A 24,390-nucleotide genomic window follows, 5' to 3' on the forward strand; every position below is an offset into this window, starting at 1 on the left:
TAAATGGGGAATTAAGTTGGATTCCCTGAATATTTTGGTTTATTGGATGATTAAAAAACAGTAAAATGTAGCTTTGGGAAAAACTTAATGGGAAAGCAGTAGCACGATGTCAGTCAGATGTTATTTCAGCTTAATTGTCCTCTAACTTAATGCAACATAAATGATATTATAAGGACATTAATGAATAAAAGTGTCTTATTTTACTTTTGGTAGCAATACTGTGCAGTTTACAATTCATATTTTATGGAATAAAAAAGTAATAATCACAACAAATTTATAACTCTGAAATACAAAGACATGGTGCACACTGTTTCACTTTTTGTGGAAGAATTTCAAAAACCTTTAACCTTTGCAAGACTAAAGTACTGATTACATTTTACACACATTGTCTTAATTCTGCTACTGTTGTGCTGATATTTAAATGTTTATGGCGATGAAACGTCATCCACTATGGTTCAGTGATCATACCCATATCATATCATTTGTCCAGACCTGGTCCTGGATAAGATTTGAATATTTTTGCCTTTTCTAATGTGCTTAACTAATCTTCTTAACAAGTCACTCATACTCTTGTGTCCTCTCATGTCACAACAAGTTGAAAGAACTGCTACCACAGATATTTAAGAAGATCCATAATATTCTCTTTAACAGTCTGCTTCTCACAGCAGTGCTCTTTATATGGAAAACAGTAGTTGAGAAATGAAAGATCTACAGTACATAGACACTGATGAATCGTCACTGAAATCAGGATCCTCAAATGCAATGAACCTCTTCCTCTGGTAGGCCTTCATGTAACAGCTAAGGTGCATAAAAGCCTTCCACAAAAAAAAAAGTATATAAGACAGTAAGAGCATGCACACAACCGTGTCCATTCAATTTTAAAGTTATGCAGTAAACACCTGACTCAGACAAACTTGTTAGTACATGTTTAAAGGAAAATTGCTCGCACAAAGATGAGATTATTAATTACCTGTCAATAGTACAACATTGCACACCCCTTTCCAAACAACCATAACCACCAAATCACCAATACAACTGAGTTTCACGTAATTACGAACTACTAACCTGGCAACAGAACATGTGCCAATCTACTGACGCTGAATGGTGACAAACACAGCAAATACGAAGCACAGAACATGCACAATAATTTCATTCTGGTTGGAAGGAAGGAAAAAGTATGGGCCAAAATACAAAATAAAAAAACTAAACTCGCACAATTGAGTGGGTTCCAATGGAAAGGATTATGGAACATATATTATGCTCCAATGTTAAGAAATACTTCTAAGAAAACGGTCTCTAATGACACATACCCAGCACAGACTCAGAAAATGTCATTCCTTTTGAAGCAACTGGGTCTATTCGCATATAGTAATGAGTGATAACACGGTCTCTCAAGTTGGTTCCATATTTTCTAGATTCTCCGGGGATTTTTGACACTGACCTTCACAAGCAGCTTGTAACCAAATTGCATGCCTATGGAATATCACCTCAGCTCTGTGGCTGAATTGTGATTTCCTTTCAGAACGGTCACAGATCATAGCAACTGATGGAACGTCATCTACAGAAACTGAAGTTTTACTGGGGTTCTCCAAGGAATCTACATAAATGAGTTTTGAAGTAATCTGTGCAGGCCTCCTAGACTGTTTCCAGATGATGCTGTCATTTACCATCTACACGAGTCATCAGAAGATCATAAACAAATTACAAATGGTTTACAAAAGATATCTGCCTGGTGTGAAAAGTGTTGATGTACATTGCACAAATTTAAATATTACTGACTGAAATAACTAGAGATTACAATTAAAAACAACCTAAATTGTAACCACCACATACAAAATGTTGTGGGAAAAACCAAAGACCGTGTTTTATTAACAGAACAGTTTGAAGGTTGAACAAATATAGATTTCTACACTATGTTTACCTGTCCTATTCTAGAGTACTGCTGCACAATACATGATCATTGCCAGAGAGGATATATTTAATAATAATAATAATAATAATAATAGTAACAACAACAACAACAACAACAACAACAACAAAATGAGGGCAGCTTGTTACATACAATCACAAAATAGGGGAGAGTCAAGATATGATACGTGAGTTAGGGTGGCAATCATTGAAACTAAGTCTCTTTTCAATGGGTTGACATCATTTCAAAAAATTTCAATAACCAACTTTCTCCAGTGAATGTCAAAACATATTGCACTCCCCCCTCTACATTATCATAAAAAATTATCAACAACAGAAATCAAGAGCTTATACTAGAAGATCAGGTGTTCGTTATTTCCAAATGCTATTCAAGAGTGGAACAGTAGAGAGACAGTTTGAAACAGGTTCTAAGTACCCTTTGCCAAATGTTTTTAAGGTAGAATCGTAAAGTAAATGTGAATTAAGAGAAATGAGTTTGTATTACAAAAAAAACATCACCACTCTTTCTATTTATGTTATTTTACCACACAGTGACTTAAGTTGGTAACAGGTAATTCCTGTGTTTGCATAGAGAAATTAGTAAAATTATGACGACATCAGTTTAATTACCAGTAATACACTCTACAGAAATTTACTAATAAGAGACATCAATTACATTCAATTTCCTCCTCTCTGATTATATTTATCACTATTGTCTGAAATCTCCTTTTGTCACAGAAAAATAATTCTACACAAAAAAGAAAAAATAATTTTAAAGCAACAGTGACAATTTATGTATTAAGCTACACGAAGGTAAACCGTACTTCCAGTTCTAGTTAATAACTGTTTCTAACATAAGAATGTCACACACTAACTACAGGCAATTTACACACCTTTTTCCTAATGTAACACCAGCAAGCTTGATTAAAGCTCTCATACATGGAGAAGCTATTAATAATTGGTCATCAGTTTCTTCTGAAGCAGAGTCAAAACTCATCACCTGATCACAAACAAACTGTGCATGCTGCAGCAGTATGTCTTCCGTAAAACAAGATATTCCACTAGGTGGCACAACCGTCTACAAAAAATTTAAAAAGATATACATGAGTAGTGAAAATTATAAGTACATCTAGCAAAGGTAACTCATATTTACAAGTAACAATTAAATTTGGGTTCCTCCATATTTGTTGTGCAAACTGCGCAAGGTCTACCGAGATCCTTGTCCTCGCTTGGGATGATCCTGCATCTGTGAATGTTGTTTGGCGTACATGGCATGCCTACCGATTATGTCACTGTCTAAACTATAGAATACCAAGTCTTCCATTTCCTGCATGGTATAGAAAGACTCCATTTCACTGTTTACTTTGTTCACAATCCGCAAAATTACTAATATTATTCTGATGCCAGCACAACCTCAATTTATATGCAGCACTTACAACTTAATGCAAAGATTAACACAACCAATAAGATCTGAGGAACAAAAATCAACGTTAAGACAGCCTTCACCACTGAATACTGACTTAAGTAAAATAGCCCGTGTTCACAATGGCACCTAGTTTATCCATTTGCTATAAGCACCTCCAATTGCCATTTTCTTTGATGAGGAGGTTCAGGAACACTGTTCTCAATTACGAAAAGACCCGCACTTTCCACTCGACTCCAGTGTAGGTCTCTCTTTTTCTGGAGTGTGAAATGAGAAATATGGAAGACATTTTTTGGTGACTAATTTTCTCAGCGAAGAAACATAAACACCTTTCTGTAGTTTTAGTGATGTGTCTGCCACTTTTTGTTATTTCTGTAGCTTGTTCTTTCAGATGAGACCACACTACTATGGGATACTGAGCTGTGGGTGCTTATCTGCTTGACATGTGCTGAGCTCTTCTTCAAATTTTTCTTCAAGATATTCTACCTTGCACCAAACCCCTGTCAAAGCATTTGGTTTTATTGATTTAAGTGTTTTCTCTAGCAGTTTCTCCATTCTTTCCACTGAGCTATTACACACTTCATCATAAATGTTTTAGTATTTCAGGGAATCTTACATTCTTGTTTCACCATCGGAAAAAAAATCAGTTCAAGTGGATAACCAATACTTTGAAGGCATTCAAACCAATGAACACTGTTTTCCAGTGATTTCAAATTAACTTACAATGAAGGGCAATGGATAGAGAATGTGCAAGAGATGATGATTTGATATTTTCTACAGTCTAATATTTGCTTTCTTATTCACGATAAAATGACACTTTTAATGAATTAATGTCGTGTTTTCAACTACACAAATAATGGTGACCCAAACCATCTTGCCATTAAGTGCTTCGCTTCTTGGTAACTTTCAAGCGAAAAAGGTTCTACATTTCAGTTTCGACTTATTATTATAATAAATAGTCAACAAAAAAGTACCTATGTCACCATTATATTATGTCTATTGTAATGATGACAGAAGTTTGAGCAAATTTTTTGTTCGTGCCTCTTGCACCATTTGTGTCAATACCCCAGACACTGTTGCGGGACAGCATAACAATTCTGTAGCACTGACAGATACTGAAAGCACAAATATTTATGCAGCTTGCATCAATTTCTTCAGTCCTTTTCCACTGTGTGCCCAGGATGGTTGCAAGTGTAGCAAACAGAATTCAACAACCTTAATGCTATCTCCTGGTTCAGGTGGTGATGTGGAACACACATAGGGTATAGAGAGATGGTTACAGCAAGATTTTTATCTTTCTGAATACTCTGCCACCTTTACTTGTACAATTCCTACATCTGTTGCAATTGTAAGCATCATTTACAATCTTTATCACAACGAAGTCCAGAGATTCCCATATACTGGGTTTCACTTGCCAACTTGTACATTTCCTCCATATGTACACACCAGTGTTGTTCCCACAATGAAATCCTTACTTAACTGTTTTCATCATTAATACTTAGTTACCAAAACCACAAAATATCACTGCACCAGTCTACATATACTTCACCCCACCCCAAAATCCTCAGTCTACAACCAGTAATGTGGCACAAGCATTTATGTAACAAGTCTGTGCCAAGCTAGAACACAGTTAAAAGCTTTATGTCAGCTGGTCGCTATAATTCAATCAGTGAACAGTTAAGAGGAGTTAACCATTTTTACAAATAAAGTTTGTGGTTAGGAATCACCACGTCTTTATAAACCTCTTTGGTTATTACATATATTAACTGTGTCTACAAGTCACCAATCAGTACTTGTGTTTTTACTTTTGGTGCAAAATGTTTCGGGTGGCTCATTTTGAGACTTGTGGATAACTGATTATTGTCTGACAAACTGTGGCCTACCGGTGACTGATGTTTACCACTGAAATGATAATGAAATTTAGGTGCTAGCCTGATGTCTATGAACTTTAGTTTATGCAACATAAATGCGCCAATAAGTCAGTTTAACTTCACTGTGTTGTATGTGTATTTCTCTGGGTAACTAGAGATTGCAAAAACATTTTCAGCAATAGACTCGGAAATAATGGTTATACCAAGGAAAGATGAATCATCAATCAAGTAAGTAACCATGTACAAGGTGCCTTTATGTGTGAGAATCATGTTACAGAAGAGGCAATGTGAACAAGAACTCAAATTTAAGAGACCGTGGTACCAAACGATGTATATGTGGAAAACAGTAAAAATAAATCTTATTTAAGCATTAAAGGTAAGCACTATAGCAAACTGTATTATGAGTGGAGACAACACAAAACTGTGAGCAAATGACAATATATAGTAATGAAATGTGAACACAGTGACCCAACAAACAAAATGAATGCCTAGCAGATGAATCATCTGGAAAAGATGCCAAGTGGCACAACAATCAAAGGAAAATTAGAAAGCTGCCACCTTGTTTGAAGAAGAGTCAGCCAACAGGAGGACGAGAGAATCAACGTCATACTTGGCAGATGGCAGCCAACGAGAGGATTGGTTGGCTGTCAACAAATGAAGTTTGTGACCGGCTGAATATCGCCATCATCCGCAGCCAATTTGGAAGAAAATTAAGGTAAAGTGTTTCTGCTTTTAAGTGTTATTTGCTATTTTTGTAAAATATAGTGGCACATTGAAAATTAAGGTGCTTAAGGTTTATGGAATGGGAGTAGAAATTAAAGGGAGGCCAAATAATTTAAACTGAATCTTGTGAAAACAGTGGATTTAAGGCAGCGTTAGATTCAACATTTTTGACAAAGTGAATGAGACTCAGGTTAGTGACAAAATGTTGAGGGCATCACCGACACAGTATTATGAGACTCAGGTTAGTGACAAAATGTTGAGGGCATCACCGACACAGTATTATGAGATTAAGAGTGGCAAATTTAATGCAGATATAATGGACAAAAATAGGCGAAAGCAAAATTAAACAGGAATTAGGCAGTAAATAGCATGTAAAAAAGGAATTATATGATGCTAATGGTAACAGATTTTTGATAAGGTGACAAATTTTTACAGAAAAATTGATATTAGGAAGATGACAAAGTAGAAAGGAACTTAAAAGTAAGTGACAGTTAATGAAAACTGACATAATAAGGAACACTGACTGTTGGAGGGCAGAAATGGAAAAAAAAACTAACCATAAAGATGGCACTGAACTCTGTAGTTTAAAATCAGAACTGGAGAAAAGGATAGATTCACTAAATTAGTTACGAAGTAAGTAATAAAAACGAAGTAAGTAATAAAAAGAACTGAAGACTTGAAATAAAAGTCTATGTGCCATAATAAGGAATTTTGAGGTTTCGTTTGAAAATGGAATATACATCCCAAGCCCAATAACGTATAAAAGTCTCAAACTGTCACAAACGAAAATGTAGATGCAAATCCAATCAACATATGGTTAAGCAAAATAAAAAAGCCCCATGAATCAGCTTTTAATACATAGTGTTTCATCTGTTATTGATCTGGTAAACAACAAATTAAGCTGTTTCGGGTTATGAGATCTCAAATCTTGTGTGCTACTGAGGATATTCAGTGACATCGCCAGGTTAATAACGCTACAAACTACAGCAATTTCATAGGCCATGCTGATTGTACTTCAATAACATAGAAGGTTTAAAAAGAAGCTGCCTCACATAAGGCCAATTACTTTTGTCAACATTAGGGTGGCTCATGTTAAATTATTGTGAATGGCCAAGGAAGAGATGTTAAGCTCCAATTATTTTCTAGTTCTCTATTCATTGTTCCCAATGGATTATTGTCGGTTTTTAGCTACCTTCTCAATGATGACCCAACTCCCTCATAGCAAAACATAAAAATTCACATTGATCACATAAACACTACTGACCTGTAATTTATTTAAAAGGTCTTCATACGACGGGTCTGTTTCACTCAGTAAGAATTCAATAACTGCTTTGCTTAAGAATATCTTTTGTCTCACAGCATCCATGTAAGGAAAATATGACTCATTTGGTTCCATTAGGTAATAATCACCATATGCAGTGGAAAATCCAATTAGGGCTAGTTCACCGCCATCAAATCCAGAAATCCACCATTCGTTGATTGGTCCCATGTCCTTGGTAGGTATACCACCTACAGGAAAATTAAATACTATGTCAATTTGTTTCTCAGATATCACCATTTGAGAAAATTGTGCATAAAAGAATCATTAGGTATGAACAGCATTTAGTCCATTTATTAATAACATATTACATAGTGATATAAGTGATTAAAAAGTATACGAACAAGTTAATAATACTCCACATTGACCTCATCGAGAATGCTACCACACATTTCTGCAACTAAATCTGAGACAATTTCTACAAAACTTTGCGCTTCTGGCCTTTGATAGGACTTGCCAATAATGAGAATATTAGTTACTCCATGTTATGATCAACAACTGTTAGTTTAATTAATGAAGAACTTCTCCATTTGCTGTGTAGAACTTTATTTAGTCCACTACTGGTTTCAACCTTTATATTAGGCCAATTCCAAGTGGTTATTATACTGTAGAGAAGTAATGTCCTCTTCAAGATAAATGTACAATTCAGATGGATTTAAAATGTTGTGTGTCCAAAGTTATGATACATGAGTCTACAAACTTATTAAGTTCATATGGACTCAAATTTCCAAGGAATTACCCTGTTGAATGTACACTCCAAAATTTAGCTAATATTTTCTAAAACATAACCAGCAACATTATTAAAGTTCATACAGAATTTATTAACAAATCTGTCAACAGTTGCAGTACTTATATTTGACTACTAGTTTCAAATCCTGCACGTTCATTTTCAAGCCTGGCCTACTGAGGCAACAATGTTAATGCCTGATCTTAATAATGAACATCAAAGTGGCAACACACGCTTTATAAAATGTTGGCAGAATGAACATCACAATCCCCTCATATTTCTTAGAAAGTTCCGACTTGTTAGGTTTCTGTTAGATGCTGACAAAAAACCACAGTGGAGAGGACAAAATGGAGGAAACTTGTTAGAGAGACTAATACCCACACACGATTGTAGAGTCATGAGAAAAACATAAAGAAGGAAAGAAAAAAGACTAAACTGTAGAAACTATTCCACTGGCCACAATCAATACTGAAATACATACTTCTTCCTGTGCCGACATTAGCTGCAGTAACTGAGATCTAAAGGTAAAAATGAAACTGAGATGCACGCACAAACTGGTATGTTCTGAAACTTAACTACAGTGTAGATCAGATAATATAGCATAAACAAAACTCTGTTGAAATGACAAGTGACAACTACTGCAAAGTCAAATGGTCATCTGATCATTTGGCAAACATCAACAGGGTTCACGAACTGGCTGCCAGGAGTGCTGTTAAATGCCCACACCAGTAATATCAAGACTTGCAGCACAGCTATGGCTGTTTTGGCTACCAACCAAGCACTATAGGTCATGCAGGCGGAGACAAGTTTCCTCTAAGCCGGAGTGACTACTGATGCCACTATATTCACTCTGGTGGTTAGTGAATTGGACCACCACTACACAGTCAAAATTCAAGACATAACTTCACCTCCCGAGACAGATTTCTGCACAAAGCAAAAGGGTGAGTTAATTTGAAGAAGGAACAAGTGTGGTAGGTTCTCACACAGGAGGCATTGGTGACAGAAAAGAATCTTGGTACAGCTGTCATTGAAGAAGCAATGTTTATGCATGCATGGTGCCTGATACATTACTGCACACATGGTGGAGCAGCCATCTGCTAGCAAAGGTGAAGGCCGTTACAGCATTACAAATAAACATGTCGCTTGATGTCATACCAGAACTGTTGGAGCATATTCAGGACATGAGCGTACCAACCTCCTGCCTCGAAACTATAGCAGTGTGTAGCAGCATCTCAGTGGTAACAGGTGGTTTATGACAGTCTCATGAACGAGCTCAATGCGTTAAGTAAGCAATGGGTGAAGATAAAAAGTCATTCCTCAGCGAACTCCACAGCAGCCGGTTATCAGTGCAGACAGAATATGCATTGGTACCACAAGAAGTTTACAGACAAGGCACATAAATGTATCTCACCGTGTGCCATCTTCAGTTGTCAACACCAGGCAGAAATAATCGCTCCAGAAAGCCAGTGTTTGTTCATGCACCTCTTTATCACAGACCACAAAACAGGATGCAAATTTTGGTGAACCCAGTTACATAAAAACCAATCAGCCACCACCTTGTTTTGTCTTTCAGTAATCCAACCATAGTAATGTATGGAAAACAGCACACCAAGTTGGAGTTTGGACTACAAAACACCTTGACATGGAATTTCACCAAGGCAGATATAACCAAACCTGTAATCTGAGCTGATTTATTTAGCGTGTTGTCTGCTGCCAGCAACACTCATCTAATAGATAACATCACTGACTGCCGATGGATTCCATCATTGCAGGACAGTACACGACACCAAATTGATTCAGTCAAAGGGCGATGGGTATGTTAAACTTATAGTTTCCTGGTATCATGAGACTTCCTGGGGCCTCCCCACAACAGGTACACCATAACGCAGTATATTATACCGACACTACTGCAGAGTCACAGATTTAATACAGGCCAAGATGTCTCACCATTATTCTATACACCGTTGCCAAGGCAGAATTTAATACCATGTTGAAGGAAAGCATCTTTCGCCTGTCTAGTGGACCTGGTCATCTCTTCTACATTTAGTACCAAGGAAGAACAGTGCGTGACTCCACGCCCTGAATGCTAGGACAATACCATATAGCTACCCTGCACTTCTATTGAGGGATTATGCTTTATGTGGGGGGAAATGTGTTTAGTGTACTAGATTGCAAAAAGGTATAGCTGAAAGAGATATTTTAAAAAAATCTATTATAACATCATTTGGCCTACTCAGGAAAACCTGTTTATGACGTTCAGATTGAGGTACGCTGTCCAGACATGGCAAAGATTTATAGATTCAGTTTTACTAGGCTTGCAGTATTGCTTCATATATCTTAACTAGCAACACCAAGTGAACACAAACAGCACCCGACTGAGGTGTTTAAGCAGCTTGACAAATACAGAGTAGTGTTGAACACTTCAAAGTGTGATTTCGACCAGGCAGAGATTACCTTTTCGGGCCACCTCATGTCGTCAGCCATATCATTGCCATTGCCAGAGAAAATTAAAGCTATTTTAAATATTCCACAGCTGGAAACTGCTAAAGAACTATAAAGATTGCTGCGAGTTCTTTAACATTTATAGCCATCACCTACCTCATGCGGCAGAACTGCAAGAGCGTCTTCCCGCAGCTTTAACTGGTCCTTAGGTTAAAGGCAAAAGCTGTTCCAATGGATAACGTTTCTGCAGAGATACTAGTCACTACATATGTATCACATTTTGTCGGTGCTTTTTACTTTGCTTTGTTTATTCATTCGTTTGGTTACCAAGCAAAATTTGTGATTGCATACGCTTTGTATTAGTGGATATATCATATTTTCTTGTTATGGTGAATCTGAAGACATGCAATATATCAGAATAATGTGCTACTCCAAAACCACACATTTGTTCCTATTTATTCTTGCTGTGACCAGAATCAATATAGAATTCACAAACCTAGCAACCCGCTGTCCTGCAACAACACAAAACATACAGTTCTGGGCAAACCGTTTATGTTCTAGCTTTGAACAACTCCAACATGAATGTATCAGCTTCGTGCACCACAAGTAACGTCAGTATAGAGGCGGAGGACTCCACACAGAAATACCATACTGTGTAACACTGTTAACAAAGCTAGCTATGATCTACGTCATACGTGAATGTTTCCCTCCCTTAAATGGTAAGTGTTTTGGAAAAGGATTTTGCCCAGCAACACGCCACACAAGAATTGCCCAAACATGTTTCACAAGATTCATGTAGGTGAGACCAAAGTCGTGACGCCATGTGCTGCATTGTTTGGTTTTTAAGATTTCTCAAGTTTTCATGAAGTCACAAATCTATCTGCAAGTTACATTGCTGATATTGTGGCTCAAAATGGTGTCAAATAAGTCAGCTTTTGAATACAGAAAATAAATTGTAATAGAAAACAATTTATTGCGGAGGACAGTCTTTTGTATCATTCACGAAGAGGCTTATCTGAACATAATAGTTTCTATTCTATTTCTTTTAAAATTTATCTATGAAGTGCTCTGTGAGAAGTGTAATTTGCCTGGAAGTATTTTTCCTCATCTGAGCAATGCTTCACCAATGTTAAAATACTAAGATAGTGATGTGTTCTACCTGGATCAGGTGTTATTACTGAGGGATAAATACACAATTCTTGAAAATTTTTTCACTGCCTGCAACTCTTATTACAAAAAATATATGTCTAATAATTTTAAAAGAACAGAGTCCATGAATAAAAAACTTTTGTGAAGTGCTGTGTCACCTTTAAAATAATTACAGTAACTACTGTATTCCTAAATAACTTCTTGCAAACTCATATGACACTTCATGAATGTTCTTTGTTAAAAAATTATTTTATTTGAGTCACTTACCTTCTGGGTCAGAGTTTTCTTCATATACTGCTTTCATGTACCCAGAGAAATAGAGGAGGCCATTTCTTTCAATAATTCCACCATCAAAAGGACATAAGTGCCCTTCCTTGTCATATACACTGCAAATTAAGAATTCTTTGTAAGATGCTTGCAAATACGGGAACAAAAAGCTTATACTGGATCTTATTTTTTTAAAACATGGAATGAAATTAACAAACCTCAGAAACTATACTTTATTTGAGTCATTCAGATTCCCCTCACCGCGCGCGCGTTCACACACACACACACACACACACACACACACACACACACACACACACACACACACAAATGGTGATTCTCGGGCTCTGCACCCATCAGACTGAAGCACTGTGTCATGGAGGACACAGACAGCAAGTGAGGTGGGTGTGTCAGTCTGTCTTTGTCTCTGCATCTTACGATTATTTTGAACTCAACCTGGAATGTTTACATTTCTCAATTTCAATTTCTCTCTGGACAGATTTATCACATTTTGCAACAATCTTTGCTGTATTCTATAGACTTCACTTTCAACCGCCTTTTCGCTATCTGAACTCACATTATCGACTATGCAGAACTGTCTTTAAGTCATCTCAAACTTAGTTCTACTGAAGTCCAAGTAGGATAGGAAACATAAAACGATGCAGCACTTTGATGGGATTACTAGGATGTAATGAAACTTGCAATAAATTTCACAGCTCCCCTTCTATGTATTTTGATTAACAGCAGGAAATTTACGTCCATGCATGGGACTTCACAGCAACTTACAAGTGGTTAAGGTATCAATAACCAGAAGACCACAGTAAAGTCAGATAAATACAGCAAGCTGTTCAATGAAATATTAAATACCATGCAGGTTCTGGGACTTAAATTCATTCCTTGAACATACTGTCACTCTCCTTTTCTCTTACTTGTTCTATAAAACTATGGTGCACATATATCTTCAGTTTCAGTGACTTCCAAATGATATTGTGATGAGCCTGAAACAATTTTTGATATTCCACTTGCCCTTTTGGTTTCATGTATTGATATTAGAATTTTTTCTTTCTTATTTGCGACAAATTATGTATTCTGAACAAAAGATATTAAGTGAATGGGTCCACCCCAATGGTAGAGATGGCACCTCCATCTTAGAAAGGCGCAACAAACTCAACACAGCATACCACCTGTCCCACAATCTGCACAACAATAAGTGCATTTCGAAGAATGCTAAGGTCTGTCATTACAGAACTGCCATCAAGCCACAGTTTCTGTATGCCGCAGAGACCCTCTTGGTGAACAGAAAAGGAACGATGGATGACCTGGAGAAAGCCGAAAGGCATATTCTCAGAAAATTTCATGGCCCGAGATTGCTCCCAGATGGAACCTACTGATTGAAGTCCAATTCTGAACTGTATCAACAGTTAGAATCAGTCAACACCAGTATGTGACATAGGAGGCCCAAGTTCTATGGGCACCTACAACAAATGAACAACAATAGTTTTACCAAGATGATCTTCTCATTGGTTAAAAACTCCAAGACTGGAAGCCTGTGGCTTAATGAAGTACTAAAAGACTTGAATTCGGCTGGGCTCTCCGATCTTGAGGTAGAAGATTGTTCCAAATTCTGTGCTATGGTAGAGTCTTGGACCCCGCCACCTAGAGTCCCTAAATGTCAGAAGCCCCTTTCACAGGAGAGGAAGGAGAAATTATCAGCAGGGCTCAAGAGATATTGGGAACGGAAAAGAGCATTGAAGAAGAACTAGTCATAAGTACTCCTTAGTGGGCTTAAATCAATAATAAATATTAAACAGGCATTCCTTCAGATCCACAGATAAGTCCAAGCTGCATAATTCTGCTTTGCTTGTCACTGTTTCTTACATTGTATCTGTAGTTAGTCTTCAACTTCATTCCTAAAAAAAAAAAAGTTAGCCTAAAAAAGACTTAGTGTAACAACAGAAAATCACTGTTGTAAGATTCATACTCCTGTTGGTCTGACTGAATACTTCTGACAATTACCCACGGAAGCAGCCTGTTATGAGAAACATGCCATATCTGATGCATCACCCCTCACACTTACGAATAAATAAATGCCCATTTCTATTGCTTGTCCACACTTTGCATCAACATTTTGCATGAAAAAATTCAAGCAACGTTAATAATTCCACTCTAACTGTGCGACAATCTTGTAATCATCACAGTTGTGCCTGATACCATTCTCAATTGTATAACTGATGTCTCAATCCAAACTGCTGTATGGATCCTCTATTATTACCACAAACCTTTACCTATAAGCCTAAATCACACAGCACATTAAAGAGCCTGGCACTGGGGATAAAAATACTAATTACATGGTAGTCATTGTCTGAAGAGTTCTGATTCAAATACTGCTCTCCCACGACTTCTACTCACCAACACAATCAGCTATATCTTATTAACCTTCTCCTTTCCAGCCTCAGCTCGTACTATAGAATATACACCCACAGACTGATTCCGAAATGGGAGAGCTGTCTAAGATTTTACCAGTCTTCTCTGAAACACTAAAATTATTTGAGATACTTAGACGGAAGCTATCAGGCTTTCCCCTAGATCTTTTCCTGCTTTGGAAGATCTAACATTAACCCACACTTCTTGTCTAGCCATAAAATTACCACTGCTCAACTGAGATAACTATTTGTACGGGACTGACAAATCAGCTCTCATTTTCATGATTAGCTGGAAATTTTTCGAAATGGTGCAGCTGTGCTGGCAGTCACTAGATAGCCAAAATGTGCAGCATTACCCTACGGGTCTTTAGTAGCAAAATACTCAATACGTAAATAGTCTGATTGCAGGTTTTAGAAAATAATTACATGGTTCAAATCAAGTTATTCTTTTTCAGATTGCTCATCTCTCTTAATGATGTGGTTTTGTAGGGGACCCCAAGATACTCACTTCAAGAGATGTTGTTGAGGTCACAGTGCTGTGTTAGATACTGGATACTGGACTTGTGATCATGAGTATGACAGTTCAAATCCTCATTTGGCCATCTTGATTTACTATTTTCCATAGTTTCCCTAAATTACGTAAGGTAAATGTTGGGATGGTTCCTTTGAAAGTGTCCAACTGATTTCCTCTTCCACTCTTCCCCAATCTGAGCAGGTGCTCTGCCTCTAATCCTATGAGAATTTTATTTGCCTGCAGCTTATTGTGTTTACATTGGATACAACATTCTCCATTAGTAATACTAACAGCCATTAAGCTGAACGGCACTTCCACTGCCAGTGTCCATACCGACAACATGCAGCTCTGTTGTCTGATAGCCATGGGCACTGCTTCATGCACTTTGACTTTAATCATTATTAGTAGTAGTAGTTGTTGTTGCTTTTGTTTTGTGTGTGTGTGTGTGTGTGTGTGTGTGTGTGTGTGTGTGTTCACTATTTCTGAAAAATGACTTTGCCCAAAAGCTGCCCAAAAGCTGGAATACTGGGGTTGGACAAAAAACATGGAAACAATATGACAAATACATGCCTGAACACAAATGCAGATTCTAGCCACACCTGCATCTTGCAGTGTTGTACTTGACCACAAATGGCACCTGTGCAATGTCCTCAATACATTGCAAGTGTCAGTCGTGGTCAGAACAGTGCTGTGTGTAGCTGTGAGTGCTTTATGGTGGAACTAACTGAATTGAAAAATAGGCAAATTATTGTAGCTCATACAGTGGGTACTTCTGTAACCACGATAGCCAAAAGTGTTTGGTGTTTCAAGAGGAACCATATCTAAGATTTACACCACATACAAGGAAATTGGAAAAACATCATCAGTTAAGGAGGAACATGGACCAAAATATGCATTTTGTGATCATGACAGACAGTCATTTAATAAGATAGTGACAAAATTTATGAGTGCAACAGCTGTAAAGTCACTGCAGAGCTGAATGTCACACTCATGTAACCTGTCAGCATCAAAACAACACAAAGGGCGATCCATAAGCAGGTAACTCCCTCCAGGGCGAGTTAGAATTCCAAAACTACTCCTGAATGATGCAGATGCTTGTAACAGGAAAACATGGTGTCAATGCCATAAAATCTGGACTATGGAGCAATGGAGAAAGTAATTTGGCCAGACAAGTCTCGTTTTATAGAGTTCGCAGCTTTTGACTGAGTTTATGTCTCGACAGTGAAACATGACGGAGCTTCATTGATTTTGAGTGGCCATATCATAGTATTCCATGAGCCAGAAGTTACACTGCGTGGTTACGTTCCTGCAAAGAATGTATGACCATTTTGGCTAGCTGTATTAAGACAACAGGACCGCTGTTCACACAGCTCGCATTCATACAAGACCCGTTTTGTTAGCAAATGGATGAGCTGTCGCATCTCCTGTAACCATCACAGCCACCAGATCTCAATATTATTGAGCGCTTGTGATCTGCTTTGGAGAGCAGGATCTGTGATCACTACCCAGCGCCATCATTGTTACCTTAGCTTGCCTCTTTTGCAGAAAGTGGAGTATAAAATTCCCTTGAAAAACACAGAATCTGTATTTATCCATTCAGAGAGAGAGAGAGAGAGAGAGAGAGAGAGAGAGAGAGAGAGAGAGAGAAGTTTTGGAAAGACTTGTAATGAAAAAAATGGAGAGAAGTTTTGGAAAGACCTTTGATTTGCAGCAACATATACACTGCATATTTTAATATAACTAAAGTATAAATTCGAATTGCATCAAACACAGTCCGTTAGTGTCCGGAGCTTTGAAACCGATGTTGATAACCGATGTTGATATGTCCTTTAGTAAGCCAATCATATCTCATGCCACGTGATCTTGCCAGCCGATGACAGCAGATATTCAGAGAATAGGACACGTGTTATAGTCAGCCAATAGCAAGATCACTGGTTTCGTAGCGCGAACACACAAAGAGGAAAAGTTAAAGGTTTACATTAATATACATAGTATAGCTACAAGAAAAGCTAAGCTTTCACATATAATATTGGTCCCTACAATTAACAAGATACAACAGAAGCTAAGCTTTCACATGTAATATTGATTTTTTTTGCGTGTGTTATACTTTAAGACACATCACACATACGTCCCAGTAAATTTAAAATTTTGACATAAACGTCTGGAATCGAAATTCTTGTAAGTGGCTGGTCCTCAAAGTGTTCAGTTTTAAACGCTCTATGATTTAGAAATTCATCCCACTTCCTCCCACATAACATAATTCATCTTGCGTACAAAGAAATTTACTTTGAAAGTAATGCTTTTTGAACCACCATTCGCAATACTATCCGGAGACTTAGAAATAGATTCGATTTACCAGCTGCCAGATAGCGTCAGAAAACAGGCATTATTGCGCGTGCGCAGCTTTTCGTATGTATAAAGCACTAAGAGAGCTTACATTACACCATAAAAGAAACAGGGCATCAGAGGATACTCACAAAGGCATCGTAATTTCGTAAACCATACTAAAATGCATAATTCGACTTGAAGTGCACATTGGTTTTTTCCAGATTCAGAATGAAGTAGGTCCCATCCGATACTCTACGATCTCATTTTTGGTTCTTTATTATGGTATAATGCCACACATGGCAGAAGATTATAACGTGCACTTGAAATTCAGCGAACAGTTGGAACTAGCCAATACTGTGGAATGAACCACTTCGTTTCAAATAAATTGATTGCCTCAGCGGAAAGATAAATAAAGCCTAATTACTTTAGCAAACTTGCAAATATAACTTCACTGTTCTGCAAGGCGATTAATGCCTGACTGCTAATAACTTGGAAATAAAATTAAATCAGAAAACTGAAATTAATAATACATTGTTGCCCTCCCTAATTATGTGAATTTATTTTAATTCACTTGATAGCTCCCAGCCATAGAAATCCATTTTGTTTTCATTTGACTTGGGAGCTGTAAACCAAGATAAGCAGCGAAATCACTAAACATCACTTAACGTGAACACGTGTCACGTGGAGACTAACCCCCTCCCCACCACAACTCAGACAACTCTGCGCATGCGTGAATCTGGCAGCTAGGGCGCGCGGGAAAAATTTTCTCGTTTGCATCTGGCTGTTTGCTGCTACTGCCCATACAGCTAACAGCCACACTCCAAGTAGCGGGAGAAGGTACTGCTCATACGTGAGTCAACTACGCATGCGCATCAGCCTGCTGGCAAATGGTCAAATGAACATAACGTGAACAGTGGTGATGTCATGCTCACAGCAAGCAGCTTATTTTTAAGAAGAATTACATAGTCTTTGCCCTACGGCCTTTGACATATTTTTGCTATTTACAGATGCTTGTGTGTACATGGTGTTTTGTTGTTGTAAATTGCGCATTTCCATTTTCCCTCTCTTTTATATTTTATTGCTGCAGTACCATTCTCCAGTAGCAGGATACAGTAACATTATTTGCTAGAGAATCAATTCTTACCAGTAAAAATTACAAAAATTTAACTGAAAGCTAAAACAATGAAAAATTCCCGGAATTACGAAAAATTCCCGGGTTTTCCCCGGTTTTCTCCCGGATGAAAAAATTCCCGGGTTTTTCCCGGATTTCCCAGTTGTCCCGGGTCATATACACCCTGATAATTCTCTTGGGTTCAATCTCGCAAATTTTCAGCACAATGTATATAATCCTTTCTCTATAAGGTCAAGTATGTTTCTAAAATCTTAGTAGAGACAAAATGGTGTGTTGGGTGTTGTTGGCATATGTTTTATCATAGCTGGTTTCCTAACAATGAACTATCAATTGGTAGACTTTCAAAAACAGACTGAAAAGACAGCTACTGAAATGACAATAAGTTTTCCTGAGAAAATTCCAACAAGACATACTATTATAGAGAATAGACGCATCCATAACTCAAATCTGTTTACTGTGTGTAATTCACTTACTGACAGCTTTCTCTGCAACAGAGTAGACCAAAGTTTGTGACAGAATATTCAATTAAAAAGCTTATCCTAGTATTTCTGACAGCTAGGATTAGGATTTCTTGAGCACTGGTACCAATTACACGAACTTGTCTTTTATTTAAGTGTCAACTATTATAGTTTGCTTCAACGTGTTTCTGATATCACAAAATTAAACATTAATATGTCCAACACACTTCTGAGCAACATCTATCAATGTTTTTCAAATATATATCACTACAGTCTCAGATGCACATATTCACACTTTATCATTGCTGACAACTGAAACGAGTAATCGTCTTCAGATCTAAAACTAAAATGAAATAAAGATAAATAACTGCTTCTTTAGACGACATATATAGAAAAACTATTTAAAATCAAAGACGTTAAACTGTACCTGCGAATTTAAATTACATACATCGACATAGTTTAAAATATAAAATACTTAAAATAGTATCTGATTAATCACAAGTGGTGAAAAGACATAATTCTTCGAGAAAGAACATAGTCAAAGTTGTACAATAAAGGTAAGATCACAGAAGTATGCTTGCGGGCACATTCCATGTCATCAATCATTATAAGCATATAACACTTAAGTGTGTAATGCCACGGAATGTGCTCACAAGTGTATTTGTGCAGTTATCTTTATTGTACAACTTTGACTGTGTTGTCCTTTTTTAAGAATTGTGACTTTTCACTATTTATAATTAATCATGTAGTATTTTATGTATTTCATATTTTAAACAATGTCAATCTACATAATATGCAAGTACAATTTTAATGTCTTTAATTTTAAACAGTTTTCTATCTAAGTCATTTATAGAAACAGTCATTTATTTTTGTTTCATTTCATTTTATTTTTAAATCTGAAGATGATCACTGTTTGTGATGAAACTGTAACAGACATTTTAAAAATATTTGAAAAGCTGCTCAATCTCTCAGACAATACTGTAGGACACCCACTGTCAATATCAGACATCTCTGTTAATCACTTTTTTTTTTTTTTTTTTTTTTTTTGGATAAATGAGTAACAGTGGAAGGTTGAGCTTAATGAGAAAGAGGCTTCACAGAAACATTGAATTCAGAACTGATTATGAATCTAGGTCCAACAGTCCTCCTAAAGTTCTGTGAGACAACAGTGGCACAGTTCTCACAAGTAACAGATACTTAGAAATATTCCTAAGTGGGTGGAATGTCTGTAAAATTTAAATCAATTCCAATTCATCTTATTAAAAATATGGCAAAAATCAAAAACTGTTACTTTCCTTAACAAAACAATTCATCAACCATCACATTAAACAATATTGTGCTGTCAGACATTCATAACAAAAACAAAGCAGATGGCTGCTAGCTGCTATACTTACGCAAAATGTGTGATCTTGTTCTGAGGCCTCTCATCATGTTCATGCACTGTCTCCTCTTGTCCTGAGAAAAGCGACAGCTTTGGATCTGTCAGGGCAATAAATTCTTCCACAGCTCCTTCAGGATGGCCTTCATAGAACTTTAAGTCAGGGTTGCTTAACAGTTGATGGCAAGTCTTACACTTCTCCAGATTCACAGAGGGTGTTATTTGTTTCTTGCTGCTGCTGCTGCTGCTGCTGCTGCTGCACAAAAAATTACTTATGCAACAGTGCTCAACCACACTAACACAAATATAGCCCATCATAAAGAAGAAATGCCTTCATTACAATATCTGTAATAATATATGTCAACTACAATATAAACAGAAATAAATGTTGGTTCACTTAATTATAGGAATGTTGTAAGAGGATGTACCACAAAGAGCCTCATAGCTCACTACCATACCATACGATTTCAATCAACATTAGAATATATATCACATGGCCAAGAGAAAGCATTGTAGAAAAGTTTTTGTCATTATGAAGCATAATAATGTGCTTCAAAATCAACCACAGAATGAGTTTCCCTCTAGCGCTGCAAAACAGTTGTCAACTCTGGCTATCAATTCTTCATTTGAAGTGAATCTTCATCCACCAAGAAAAATTTTCAGTTTTGGGAAGAGATGGAAGTCTGACGGAGTCATATTAGGTGAATAAGACGGGTGTGGCAACAATTCATACCTTAGTTCACGTAATTTTGCCATGGCGATGGCACACACTTTTTATCCAGCATCAAGAGTCACAGCACCCATCTTGCAGATAACTTTTTTCATTTCTAATTCTTCAGTTAAAATGTGATATACCCTTTCAGATGACATCTGGCAAGCCTGAGAAATTTCACACACTTTCAATTGGCAATCCTCCACGACCATTTTGTGCAAGTGCGCAATGGTTTCTGGAGTAGTGACACATCTTGGCCGACCACTGCGCGGATCATTATCTAAGCTCTTCCGACCAAATTTAAATTCATTTGTCCACTTGGCAAAAGTTGAATATGAAGGAGCAAGCACGTGAAAAAGGAAGGGTACCCATATAAATATGGACGGAGCACCTGATGCATAGCAATGGCTACCTGGTAAATCTTAACTGCTAAGCTAACGACGCGAACCAAACTACTGTAGCTGTATCATCATTCATTCGACCTAAATTGTGTTTCATATTACAATGGACCAACTTTGTTTTGATTTGGAGGTGTGGCCTAAAACTTCTCTCTCCCCTTGAATTTCGAGTCTCAAATTTCAGGTGCGGCTTAGATTCGGGAAAAATTTTTTTCCTTGATTTCGAGTCTCATTTTTCAGGTGCGGCTTGGATTCGAGTGCGGCTTAGATTCGAGTAAATACAGTACATCATTGGGCACATGTTGAAAATGTGTACCCCGACTGGGACTCGAACTCGGGATCTCCTGCTTACAAGGCAGACACTATCCATCTGAGCCACCGAGGGCACAGAGGACAGTGCGCCTGCAGGGACTTATCCCTTGCACGCTCCCGTGAGACCCACATTCCCAACATGTCCACACCACTACATCTGTAATGCGCCTAAGAGATGTTTGCCCATCACACTCATTACTTGTGACAGATTAATCTACCAAGTACTTCGTAGATACATCTGCTAAGTACTTGGTGGATAAATCTGCTAAGTACTTGGTAGATAAATCTGCTAAATACTTGGTAGATAAATCTGCTAAGTACTTGGTAGATAAATCTGCTAAGTACTTGGTAGATTAATCCATCACGAGTAATGAGTGTGATGGGCACATATCTATTAGGCGCACTACGAACGTAGTGGTGTGGACATGTTGGAAATGTGGGTCTCACGGGGAGCGCGCAAGGGATTAAGTCCCTGCAGGCGCACTATCCTCTGTGCCCTCGGTGGTGGTGGATAAAGCGTCTGCCATGTAAGCAAGAGATCCCAGGTTCAAGTCCCGGTTGCAGCACACATCTTCAACAAGTCCCCAATGATTTATAATAAACACTTGTTTGCAGCTAGGGTGTCGATTTAATCATCATACACTGATGTGCCAAAGAAAGTGGTACACCTGCCTAATATCACGCAGAGCTCCGGCGAGCATTCAGAAGTGCCCCAACACAACGTGGCACAGACTCGACTAATGTCTGAAGTAATGCTGAAGGGAACTGACACCATGAATCCTGCAGGGCTGTCCAGTAATCTGGAATGGTATGAGGGGGTGAAGATCTCTTCTGAACAGCACATTGCGAGGCATCGCAGATATGCTCAATAATGTTCGTGTCTGTGAAATTTGGTGCCCAGCCAAGTGTTTAAACTCCGAGTGTTCCTGGAGCACTCTGTAGCAATTCAGGACGTGTGGGTGTCACATTGTCTTGCTGGAATTGCCCAAGTCTGTCACAATGCACAATGGACATGAATTGATGCCGGTGATCAGACAGGATGCTTATGTACATGTCAACTGTCAGAGTTGTATCCAGACATATAAGGGGTCCCGTATCACCATCAGCTTGAACAGTCTCCTGCTGACACGCAGGATCCATGGATTCATGATGTTGTCTCCATACCTGTACATGTCCATCTGCTTGATACAATTTGAAACAAGACTTGTCCAACCATGCAACTTGTATCCAGTCATCAACAGTCCAACGTCAGTGTTGATGGGTCAAGGCGAGGCATAAAGCTTTGTGTCATGCAGTTATCAAGGGTACATGAAAGGGCCTGTGGCTCTAAAAGCTCTTATTGATGACATTTCATTGAAAGGTTAGCACGCTGACATTTGTTGATGGCCCAGCACTGAAGTCTGCTGCAATTTGCGGAAGGGTTGCACTTCTATCAAGTTGAACTAGTCTCTTCAATCATTATCGGTCTCGTTCTTGCAGGATCTTTTTCCAGCCACAGCAATCTCAGATTTGAAGCTTTACCAGATTCCTGATATTCACGGTACACTCGTGAAATGGTCATACAGGAAAATCCCCACCTCATAGTTACCTCGGAGATGCTGTGTCCTGTTGCTCATGTGCTGACCTTAACACCACATTCAAACTCACTTAAATCTTGATAACCTGCCATTGTAACAGCAGTAACCAATCTAACAAATGTGCCAGACACTTGTCGTTTTATATAGGTGTCGCCAACCACAGCACCGTATTCTGCCTGTTTACATATCTCTGTATTTGAATATGCAAGCCTATACCAGTTCCTTTGGCGCTTCAGTGTAATTCGGTGTCTACGTCATAGATGTAGCAGCAATACCTAATAATCTTATCTGAACCTCATGTCACAGACTATGCTTAGTGTAAATTATAATAACAAGGATCATCAGGTGTTGGGATAGGTCATAACTGTGTGCAAGGTGCATTTAGTATCTGTTCGTTATAACTTCACAACTGTCTAAGGACAATGTTATCATTTGCCTATATATGGAAATTTTATGAATTAACATTAATAACAAATACAATCTTAATTAATATTTTGTAACATAAAGTTGGTACATTGTTTTTACATAGGAAGTATAGGATGCTGAGGCCTGGTTAAAAGACAATTCAGATCTATGATCGTAAACTTTCTGCTTAATTCGAAGGATTTAATTGCTTCACAGTTCTAGCTAGCAGCTTTCGAGCTGATTTGCAAGGACGCAGGCTAATATTGGTAGTGCTCATGGCAGTTGCGAGTTGAAAGGAGCAATTGCCAGTATTTATCATTTCTGTTCAGTTATTAGCGGACTCAAATCTGTTTGTGTCAGAAGGTGTGGATGATGATAGTTTCAGAATGCTGTGAAATAATTATATTCTTCAGCCTTGCAAATATGTGGCCGTTAATGTATTGTAACTGGGATAATTCCCCAGCCATCCACTCAAGAACTGCTCATGATGTTGAACTCTGATTACTAGTGGTACGCCACAGAATGTGGTTACTGAGTTACGCCTGCACACTCCTGTTGCAGATGGTAGTGTTACTGGAGCAGCCAATTGGATGCATTGTTGTGAATGCTACTTAAACCCACAAAATGGGACCAATGTCAATTCAAGATGCTAGTTACCTCCATAGGGAGGAACTGATGTACGAAATTGCAATTAGAGGAGCTAAACGCAGGGTACTGTCTCGGAAATGTTGGAGCACGTGAAGGAGGTCAGGTCAAAATCACTGGTAGTGTTGCCCAAGAATCTGCACTTTCCAGTAATCCAGAAGGCATTGGAAGAGCTTGATATTTGTCATCATCCGCTGATTAAGAGTCAGATCAGCAGGTTAAAGTTCAGAAGCTGGGTGCGAAGCTGGAACATGATAGGAACAGAATTAAGGCTTTGTCG

General features: G+C 37.9%; 1 protein-coding gene across 4 annotated transcripts in view; it reads right to left on the reverse strand.

Moving 5' to 3' along the window:
* Positions 1 to 24,390, reverse strand: part of LOC124615983 (DNA (cytosine-5)-methyltransferase 1-like) — a 227,415-nt gene that overhangs the window by 159,440 nt on the left and 43,585 nt on the right. Inside the window, exons 5-8 of one of the 4 annotated variants that reach the window (XM_047144192.1) lie at positions 20,078 to 20,302; positions 11,829 to 11,947; positions 7,190 to 7,434; positions 2,802 to 2,986 (exon numbers count right to left, since the gene is read on the reverse strand). In XM_047144192.1, the coding sequence (XP_047000148.1) occupies positions 2,802 to 2,986; positions 7,190 to 7,434; positions 11,829 to 11,947; positions 20,078 to 20,302 (774 nt within the window). Of the gene's footprint in view, positions 1 to 2,801; positions 2,987 to 7,189; positions 7,435 to 11,828; positions 11,948 to 20,077; positions 20,321 to 24,390 lie in introns of all 4 variants that reach the window. The other 3 variants (XM_047144191.1, XM_047144190.1, XM_047144189.1) reach the window with 3 other exon arrangements.

The sequence above is a fragment of the Schistocerca americana genome, chromosome 5, assembly GCF_021461395.2.
Source record: "Schistocerca americana isolate TAMUIC-IGC-003095 chromosome 5, iqSchAmer2.1, whole genome shotgun sequence".
Lineage (NCBI taxonomy): Eukaryota > Metazoa > Arthropoda > Insecta > Orthoptera > Acrididae > Schistocerca > Schistocerca americana.